This window comes from Nanorana parkeri, unplaced genomic scaffold, assembly GCF_000935625.1.
Source record: "Nanorana parkeri isolate BGI_ZX_2015 unplaced genomic scaffold, ASM93562v1 scaffold657, whole genome shotgun sequence".
NCBI lineage: Eukaryota > Metazoa > Chordata > Amphibia > Anura > Dicroglossidae > Nanorana > Nanorana parkeri.
The window spans coordinates 427,957-438,255 of NW_017306925.1; the positions used below are offsets into that span (position 1 = coordinate 427,957).

A 10,299-nucleotide genomic window follows, 5' to 3' on the forward strand; every position below is an offset into this window, starting at 1 on the left:
TAGAGCCTCACCTGCCAGTAAGAGGAAAAAAAATTATCCTTGCCTTTGCCTTAATCGACCGACAACCTCTGCCTCCTCTCTGACATTGGCAGAAGTGATACAGCGTACATCGGTTACTATTTAAACAGGCGCTAGCTGCATCCAGCTTCAGACAGGATAAGCAAAGTGGGCAGTGGGCTTCCCCAGTATGCTAATTGCGCAATCTGTCAGAAGCTGGATACAGCGATTGACAGGTTACGCAAAATGTCTTTAATAGGAAGGGGTGGGGCAAATTTACATGGGGGGGGGGGGTGTGTCCGTGTTTAGTCTTACCTAGGGTAGCACAAAACCAAAATACACCACTGGCTGTACAGGATGTTCACAATAGCCAATGAGGACAAGACCCTCCTCCCCACAACTCTGGCCTGGTGGTTCTGGGGGTCTGTGGGCAGGGGGGCTTATCTGCATCTGGGTACCCCCTTTCATAAAGGGGGCACCCAGATTCCGTCCTCCTTGTGAATGAGTAAGGGGTAGTTGTTACTCCTACTCATTCACCAAACAGTTAGCACAAAAGTAAATAAACACACCACACTGTTAAAAAATCCTTTAATTGAACAAAAAACACAAACACAGTTTTTTATTAGTAAAAAAAACCCACAAACAATCGTCTAACACTGCAATCCATGGTCACTCATGTAATTCAGTGTCAATCCCGATGAACGATGCCCGCCAACTCGCCGAAATAAAAAAGTTTTGATGCCCGTGCACCCGTCAGCCGCTAAATGACCCATTTGACAGCTCCTGCCCGAATGTAAACAAATGGGCGGAGTTGGTCCCATGAAGTCACAGGACTCATACCACTCATTGTTTTCATGCCATTTGAGGTCAGTGAGCTGTCATAGCATGAAAACAAATGGGCGGTGCTAGTCCCGTGGTGATGCAGATGAGCCCCCCCCCCGCACGCAGACCCTCACAACCACCGGGCTAGGGCTATGGGAAAATGCCCTTGTATGATGCAGGGATGGGGGGGCTCGCGCGTCCCTCCCCTTTCCTGCTCTGCCAGGCCAGTGGTCGGATTAAGGGTGTGGTTGGGAATTTTAGGGGGACCCCACATTTTTTTCTGATTTTTGGGAGTTGGGGTCTCCCTTTAAATTCCTTTCAGACCTAAAGGGTCTGGTATGGATTAAGATGCTATTTTTTTATGATTACATAAGGTAGCAAACAGAGTGACCACGCTGAATGCTGGTAGGCAGCATTCGGCTATTCACTCTCTGCTATTTGGCCCCAATGAGAATAGGGGTGAACAGCAGGGAATGAACTGTTGAACATTCACTTCAGTCGATCCAGATGTCTGAGGTGAACGGGTTCTTCCCCTCGGTTCTGCCAAATGTGCTGAGGCTGTTCGGTTGAACCGAAGGAAAGTGAAGTGAGACGAATGCAGCTCATGCACAGCTAATAATAGCCATACAGGGCTGCTGTGAATGGCCGAGCAGGCTTTGGCTCAGTTATTCATTCAGCTGTCTTTGTCAGCTTAGTAAATAGCTTCCTATGTGTTCTGCCACCATATTGCCAAGGACACATTGGGGAAATTCATTAAAACATTTACAAAACTTTTTGGGAGTCATGGTTCTTTTAGAATGTCCTGGGGCAAATTCATGAAAGCCGTGCAACAGTTTTCTTGCTACTTCCAAGGAGCGTGACAATTTCAGGTAGTTCTTAGGTGCAACACTTTTACATTCTGTCGCTAGGGCTGGGACAAATTAACTTGGAAATACCCCATATCTGTGATAAGAAAATTGGAGGTATATAAGATCTCCTCACCATTGGAGTAAATTATAATTATTGTGTCACAGACAAAATTCTGTCTGAGGCAATAGATTCATATACACCTTATGAACAGTTATATGAATCTATTTCAAGTTGCACCTTTTGTTGCTCGGACGGGAGACTACAACACTTGTTATGAATTCCAGGGATTATTCTAAGCAATACAGTGGTGGACAGCATTGTTGACTTAAAAATGTCACCAGTTCATGTCCGCACAGGCAGCTTGGGAGCAGTTTGCTCCCCCTTAAACTACCTGCACATAGTTGCCAATGCCAGTAGACCTCCTGTCAAGGGGTAAAGACAGACTGCCATTCTTCTTAATCCCCTTAAATTTTAAGAGGGAAAAGTTTGTCTTTCACTCCCGGGCAGATGCATGTTTTGACTGTAGTACCTACCTCCCCTGAGACCCAGATGGAAGAGATGTGTTAATCCCTTTCAGAACATCTCAGACCCCTTTATAGCAGATTATTTCTCCCACTGACATCATCAACGCACTGTAACAGTGACCAGCATTGCAACCATGCACTCCACCAGTGGCCACCACTGCATCTGTGCACTTTGCCAATGACTGCCACTACACCTAGACATTCCAGTCTGAAACACACACATTAGTTATCTTTTAGAGACTTCTCACAAATTGGACTGAAAACTTTACCTAGGACTGTATGAGTTGAGCATCTTGTCATCTACAATTTGATACCACTTTCTTGCAACATGCTTATGGTTCCTTTTTTCTACCTGTTTCCTATGGTCTTCTTTTTTTCAGGTAAATCAGTGGGTATTGTGACAACCACTCGTGTCCAACATGCCTCGCCAGCTGCAGCCTATGCTCACATTGTCGATAGGGACTGGTACTCAGACAACGAGATGACTGACAATATGATTAACAGTAGCTGCAAGGATATTTCACACCAACTGGTGTACAACACGGATATAAATGTAATTACAGAGGGCAAATGGGGTTTTGTAAAACACTGTGATTAGATATGCTTTTTCAACATAACAATTAGACATTTTTAGTAGTATTCCTTGATCCCTCAAGGAATATTTTTTATTTAAAAATATGAAAGAATGCTATCCTAGAATGTTGATAGGGCTAATGTGAAATCATTATTTTTTAAATTTACTTCAGACATTTATTATTACTTTATACTTGGTATTTCCTGCAGGTGATTCTGGGAGGTGGGAGAGCCTACATGAGTGCCAAGGGCACACCTGATCCAGAATATCCAACCAGTACATCAAATCAAGCTGTTCGTAAGGATGGCCGGAACTTAACTGATATATGGCTGAGCACAAGACAGGTGCTTTAACAGTTCAACCTGATTGCCCTGTATACTTTCAGATTTTATTCCTACTTATGGTTGTTTCTCTTATAATTATAGATCTGCAATGTACTTCTTTTATCCCCTCTACTGTTTAATCATTGGTTTCTCTTTTGCACTCACATAAAGGAACTAGAGATTGTTCTACACATCAAGAATTTAGAGAAGCCACTGTTATAATATCACTGCAGTGCTAGCTTCCCATTTTCCTGGTGTTGTCACCAGTGCTAGGTTTAAGTGTCCTACAATGTGTGACTTCAGATATACTAACTGGATAATCTGAATGCAGTTTTTGATGATCTTCTTTATTACTGAAAACAAAGAAATGATCTAAAGCATTTAATAACTACCTTTTAAATTCTCTTTGAATTTCTGCATATGTAGTGATAGAATTCTGGCAACCCAAGTCCTCCCATATCTTTGGCAGCTTTTAAAGTGACACTAAACTCAGGAGTTATATCTTAAAAATGCATTCAAGTACCTTAACTATTAACAAAAATGTAGCTTATTTGTTTATCACTCAACTCTAGATCCTCAAAACATGTTTGAATTGGTGCGGACACTGTCCTTCCTTCTGGAGGGTGACTACTTTTGTTGCCCATGGTCTCTGTGTGTGTTGAAAGTAGCCACCGTTCCAAGATCAGCAGCTAGCTTGGAGCGGTGGCTACTTTACAACACACACATTAAGATGGGAAATGCATCCAAAAGCCTCACACAGTTCAGTATCTTTACCAGTTTTGGGTAATAGCACTATTAGGAATTTTATCAGTGAAGGAGGTTCATGCCTAACAGCTCCATTTAGGTAACAGTACACATATGACATAACAGTGGGGGAATCCTGGCACCTTTGTATTGTTTATAAACAATATGATATGGATATTTTCTTTATTTCAATGGGCATGTGATACTGGTAAGCATAACTCTTTGTCTGTCCCTGTTAAGACCTCAGACTGCTCCTATTGAGGTAAGTAGAATGTTATTTATGAAAATGTAATTTTTACCACAAATTTTAGTTTTATTCCCTTTTTATTTTTATTTACAGCGGGCACAATATGTATGGAACAAAGACCAGTTTAATGCTGTAGATGAGGCTAACACCGATTACCTTATGGGTAGAGTATTTTTGTCATGTATACTAATACAAATCACAAGAAAACAAATAAACATGGGTTTTCTTTGACATGTGTAATTATGACAAGACAATGTGGTATATTTTTAAAGGATTTGGCAATACAATCTGCAAAACATTTACTAGGTAACACTCACTTTATTCATAAAACATATTTTCAAGGTGAAAAAAACCTTGGGTGTGGCTATAAATAGGGGTTTAGTTAAAGTTGAGCATGGTGATTAGGACATTCCTGGGTTTCATTTTGAAAATCTGGTAACTTTAGCCTAGGTCAGTTCAAATTTTTCAAGAAACAAACCAAAAAATGGTAAATTATCCGACCTGTAAATATTTTTAGGTCTTTTTGAGCCAAAAGACATGAAGTATGAATTGAACCGAGATCATTCCTTGGACCCATCCCTGGCTGAAATGACTGAGAAGGCCATCAAGATTCTGAGAAAGAATTCCAATGGGTTCTTCCTTTTTGTAGAAGATAAGTATACAAGTTAAAACCGGGGAATCTTGGGATAACATGACAGGCTAATTTATAGATTTAAGAAGACAGATCTTTGCAAACAATGTGATTCCCCAAGGACCTTTTAGTAGATAATAATGTGCATGCTTATATCTTACAAATGTGTATGTCTGGATACAACAGACACCCGTGTGTTCATTGAGTAGAATTTTGAAAAATCCTATTAAAATGATAGCCTAAGTACCTTAAGATCAGTCTGCTAAGATTATTTTTTAACCATGCACATAAGTTGGTAGCTTCCATAAACCAAATAATAACTTTAGCTGAGCATGCAATATTATGACTTTGGCAGTGAATCCTGATACTGCTTGATACCCCTCTTATTTTAGTCAAAGAACACTAACTGATCAACTTAAAATTAGTTGACCAAGGGATGTCTGAAGCAATCTATTGATCCATTCAATAAATTCCTGATCTATTTGTTATTGGCCAGATTGGGTCATAACCATCTAATATCTATAGGTAGCCTATTATATAGCACCCTCTGGATAGCTCAATTGTTATCCAAATATGTGGTGACTAAGGATATCCTGAGCTGCCCTAATAAGTGATGCTCATGGAGATAATATAGACTTTAGGCCGTTGAAGAAATGGGCTGGTGCAGTGGTCAGTAAGAGGAAAAGTATGGGTAGGGGAAAGTCCTTGTGGATCTGAAGCTAGGGAGTTGGGAAGTAGGAATTCTGAGGCTTAGGTGCTCTGGGGGCCCCTGGGGTTGGAGGGCTTGCTCTATGATATAGAGCTCTAAAGGTGAATGGGTTTGGGAGCAGCGCTACTAAGCTCTTAGGATGAGGGGAGGGGGGCTCTATAGCTTGGGAGGTATGATGTTGCGGGCTCCGTGGTGGGTTTAAAGGTTCTGTGGCTGACGTGCTCACAGACAAAACCGTACCTACTATTTACGATCTTTTGTCAGAACAGCCACCCAGCAGGAAGTGAATGCAAACTTATTTTTGTCTCTCGGGTCATGTGATAGGTCACATGACAGGGCTGACAGAAAGAGAGACAGATATTCTTCACACCTTGGGGAGTGTCAGTTCTTGCAGGCATGGGATGCACAAGCTATATGTCCACCACTCTGTTTAACTTAATGATTACTGTATATGGCTATAATGCACACATTGCATCTAATTAAATATCAGTAAATTAACACTCAGAATTTCTTGAACTTTCTTCCTGAAAATGGTTGTGATTTTCTGAGCCAGAAAAAAAGCAATAAATAACTGTTAGCAAAAAAGTAACTTACACAGCCACAAAAAGTACTAAAGAAAAAGAACCAGTTAGTCAGTTCTCTTTCCATTAATTGGGACACATCCATTGTTATTGTATAAGTGAATTTTGGTTGTAACAGAGAAGGTGATAGTCAGTTAAAAGTACAATTAATGAGTCTCACTATAAAATGCATTTAACTAAAACCTAACATTAGTTGATTCTTTACGTGGCAGAATTGACCATGGTCACCATGATACAAATGCCAAGAATTCATTGACTGAGGCTGTTGAATTTGACAAAGCCATCAAGATAGCTGGACAGATGACATCTGAAACTGATACATTAACGGTTGTAACTGCTGACCACTCACATGTGTTCACCTTTGGAGGATACGGAGATCGTGGCAACAGTATTTTGGGTAAGAATTTTTACTTTACATTAAAAGCATTTTTTAGAGAAATCAGTCATTCAGAATTTGGCCTTACTACACAGAGTACACCCAATAATGTATTTATAAATCCACTGATAAAATTACATTTGGACCATTCATTAGGATGTATTTGTCATTTTATCAGTCTGATGGCTTTTAATAGTCTATGTATATCACTATGCTGTGTGCTTTCGGCAGCTGGTAATACTCTTGTATTATGTTTTGTAGGGATAAGTTGTATGGAAGACATCTAGAAAGGCAAATAATCCCTGAATTTGTTATAAAATATAATTCATGTAAATTTAATACCACAGCTGTCTTGAAGGACCCACAAACATTAGCAAACCACTTTCCAACACAGGTGGTCCCAGATACTGACCAGAGGGGATATATTGGGAGTACATTGTAACTTAAAAAGCTGGGCATCCTAAATGTAGAAAACAATAAAAATGCTATATTTACAACATAGTCCAGCTTGGTCTGATGATGTATAGCCTAAGCTATTTTTTTCAAAGCAATAAATGCCTTGATCAGATTGTAACTAAGCCTTCACAGTATACGAAGGAAAACTAAATCTGTATTCACAAATAACTCAAAACAACCAAAGGCAGATATGTAAAGAGCGTAAATTCGAAGAACTAGCACAGTAAAATATTAAAAAAATTCAAGTAGAGGCCACAAGAGGCTTCAGAAAATTGGCAGGGTCACAGGGACTTTCTAAGCCTTTAAAACATTTTGGCCACAGTCACTGGGCTGGTGAGCAAGAGTCAAGATCAAGATACTGTATGTATTCATTTTACATTTGTGCAAAGTAAGGCAGTAAAGCCTCGAATAAACAGTCTGGAAATTTAGAGTTAGGACCCACAAACACAAAGTTGACAACATTGTGGAAAAACTGGGGTCCACATTGCGCTGAGGGAGATAAAAGTGGGTTAGGGGCATGGACAAAAGGGTAAGCATTATTCACTGTGACCATATTCTGCTGATACAGCAGGGGCGTGCGGTCAGAGGAGGCAGAGCCTCACTTAGTATTATGGAGGAAAAGGCTGTCAGCTTCAAGTCTAAAGCTGACAGCTTTTTCTCCATTTAGTGCAGCTTGTTACAGGTTACACAGCAGGGAAAGCCTTCCCGCTGTGTAACCTGTCATGGATGGAGCGCTGCCTGTTAATTACAGGCAGCGCTGCATTCGGATTTTGACAGGTAGTTAGGCTACACAGCAGCAGGCTTCCCTACTGCTTGTGTATCCTAACTAGTGAGGCAAGAGCTGTCACAGCCTCTACTCAATGTTAGAGGTGTGAGCTCTGTGGATGGCTTGGACCCATGGCAAAGCACCATTGTTCCAAGCTGTCCAATCAGAAAAAATTAAAAAACCCCCACTGAGGCCATAGATCTCGATGCCTCAGCAGTGACAAGCAAGTGAGGGACAGGGAGGCTCCTCCCTGTCTCCTCCCTTCCTCCTCCCCACACAGCTTGGTTACTGAGCTGGGGGCTGGGCTTTGTCTGGACTGAGGGTGGGGCTTTGGCAGGTCAGGGGGTGGAGCTTCGACGGGACGGGGGGTGCCTCACCTAGCTCAGAAGGTAGGGCACATCACTGTTATACAGTACATGTTATATATGCTAGAGAGGCACTGTAAAAGAAGAAGTACTTTATGAAGTTAAGATGCTTGAAAATAACAGGATCTCACCAAAATAAAATGCATTATAAAATACTACTTTAGCTTATTTTAATTGGCCATAGCATATCCTATTAAAAACCAGCTGGATATTCTTTTATTTATACTTTTTGTATCTAACAAGATCCCCCTATTTGCTCACAGGGTCACTTACTATGACTGAAGGTCATACTTGCATTTTTTTTTTTGCCTTGTTACAATCCTAATCTTTAGATATTTACATATGTCCCATGATGATTTGATTAACTGGCAAGAAAACATTTCACTCTAAGTCGCTTGTGGCTAATTTGGCAACTTTTTTCTGCTTACATTCCCATTTAAGTCTAGTATTTTGTATTTGTCAAGATAATCTAGAGTGATAGGTAGATTACATTCATTAATGTGCCACTCTAATATGCAACTATTTTTGGTGGCTTCATTGATTGAAGAGCATAACTGTATATTTGACATTACTCACAGACACCTTATGGTTCCTTCCCCATATTGGAAGATGTAGCCACCTGTGGATTTGCGTTCTGTTCAGTCTCTGACCCAATCCAACTAGTTTTGGATTTGACATTGCTGGCAGTCGTAGCTTCATCCGAATTGTTCCTTTTAAGTTGTGTATTACCCTCTTTACTGCGTTCCATTCACGCTGACACGGTGCTGCGCCTTTTCTAGCGAGTATGCCCACTGCTGCCGCTATGTCTGGTCTTGTCACAGTGGCAATGTATGGTAGTTTTCCGATTGCTCAGCAGTACATGTCATTGTTGGGTAGCAAGTTTTCTGCTTCATTGCTCCTTTGGCAGCCTGCTTCCGTAGGTGTTTTTACTTCCTTTGCAACTTGCATGTGGAATTGTTCCAAAATTTAAGCAATTTTCTGACTTTGGTTGAGAGGATAGCTTCCATATTCCTCCCTCTCTATTTGAATTCCCAGATAGTGACTGATGTTTCCCAGCTCTTTGAGTTCAAAGTTCTGTATTAGTTTGTGAACTATTTTACTATATAGTCCCCTTCTTGTTCAAAACCAGTTATAATGTCATCAACATAAATTAGGATGTATATCCATCGGTTTTCTTGATTCCTGGAATAAAGACAGAGATCTGCTTTGCTTCTTGTGTATCCCTCTTTTGTGAGTATTTAATTCACTTTTTCATTCCACATTCTTGCAGATTCCTTGAGTTCGTATATGCTCTTGTGGAGTTTACACACAAGGTTGTGTCCTTGTTCAAACCATGGTGGTTGCTACATGCAGAGATCTCCCTTAATGTCTCCATATAGGAAAGCAGTTTTAACGTCTATGTGTTTCTCTTGCAGGCCCTTCCCAGCTACGATGCTAAGGGCTTGTTCACACCAAGTGTGGAGCAGATGCAGAGCAGAGCAGTTACAGAATGCATCAAAACGGCAGCCAATGTATTCCAATGGTATTTTGGGCTCTTGTTCACATCACAGCATTCTGTTCCAGAGCATGTGGAAAAACTGCAGCATGCCCTATTTGTTCTGCTCTGGAACGCACCAGAATGCATGCAAACGCATCAAAAACGCATGCAAACACCCTGGAACGCACTGAAAGCCCATTTTAGGCTACAAAAGGCCCAAAATGCAACAAAAACTCGGCATACTGCACTGTATGTGGAGAAACTCATGCAGATCTGGTCTGGATTTGGTGTGAACAAGCCCTAAGGAGTGTTCTGATGGTGGTGTTTTACAACAGGAGCGAATGTTTCATCATAGTCCTTTCCACATTTATGGGAGTATCCCTTGGTCACTAATCCGGCCTTGTATTTGTGGATATTTCCTTCTGCATCGAGCTTCACCCTAAAAGTCCATTTGCCTCCTATAGTTCTGTGATTGGGGGAAAGCTCTGTGAGTGTCCAGGTTTTATTTTCTTGAGGGATTTTACTTCTTCTTCTGCTGCCTCTCTCCATTGATTAGCTTCACGTTTTGGTAATTTTTCTATGTCTTCCCACGATGTTGGTTCGTTTATGCTATGTTTCTTAGCAGGATATGACAGCTTGCGGGGTGATATTCCCTTTGTTGCCCAAGTGGATTGTCTAATTTCAGGCTGTTCAGCAGAATTTATTTATTTTTTAATTTTTTTTATTAAATATTTTGTAAGTAATACAGTTCACAACATACGCACTCACAGCCGTGAGAGCACACAATTAGTGCAACAAGTTAACCACTTATAATCTATCCCCAACAATGGGATAACCTTACACAAAACATATCCCCCC

General features: G+C 40.8%; 1 protein-coding gene across 1 annotated transcript in view; it reads left to right on the top strand.

Annotated features, from left to right (window-relative positions):
* LOC108792547 (alkaline phosphatase-like) overlaps nucleotides 1–10,299 on the top strand; it is a 50,536-nt gene that overhangs the window by 27,040 nt on the left and 13,197 nt on the right. Inside the window, exons 5-9 of the mRNA XM_018563346.1 lie at nucleotides 2,573–2,745; nucleotides 2,976–3,110; nucleotides 4,174–4,243; nucleotides 4,598–4,732; nucleotides 6,207–6,398. Of these exons, the coding sequence (XP_018418848.1) occupies nucleotides 2,573–2,745; nucleotides 2,976–3,110; nucleotides 4,174–4,243; nucleotides 4,598–4,732; nucleotides 6,207–6,398 (705 nt within the window). The remainder of the gene's footprint in view (nucleotides 1–2,572; nucleotides 2,746–2,975; nucleotides 3,111–4,173; nucleotides 4,244–4,597; nucleotides 4,733–6,206; nucleotides 6,399–10,299) is intronic.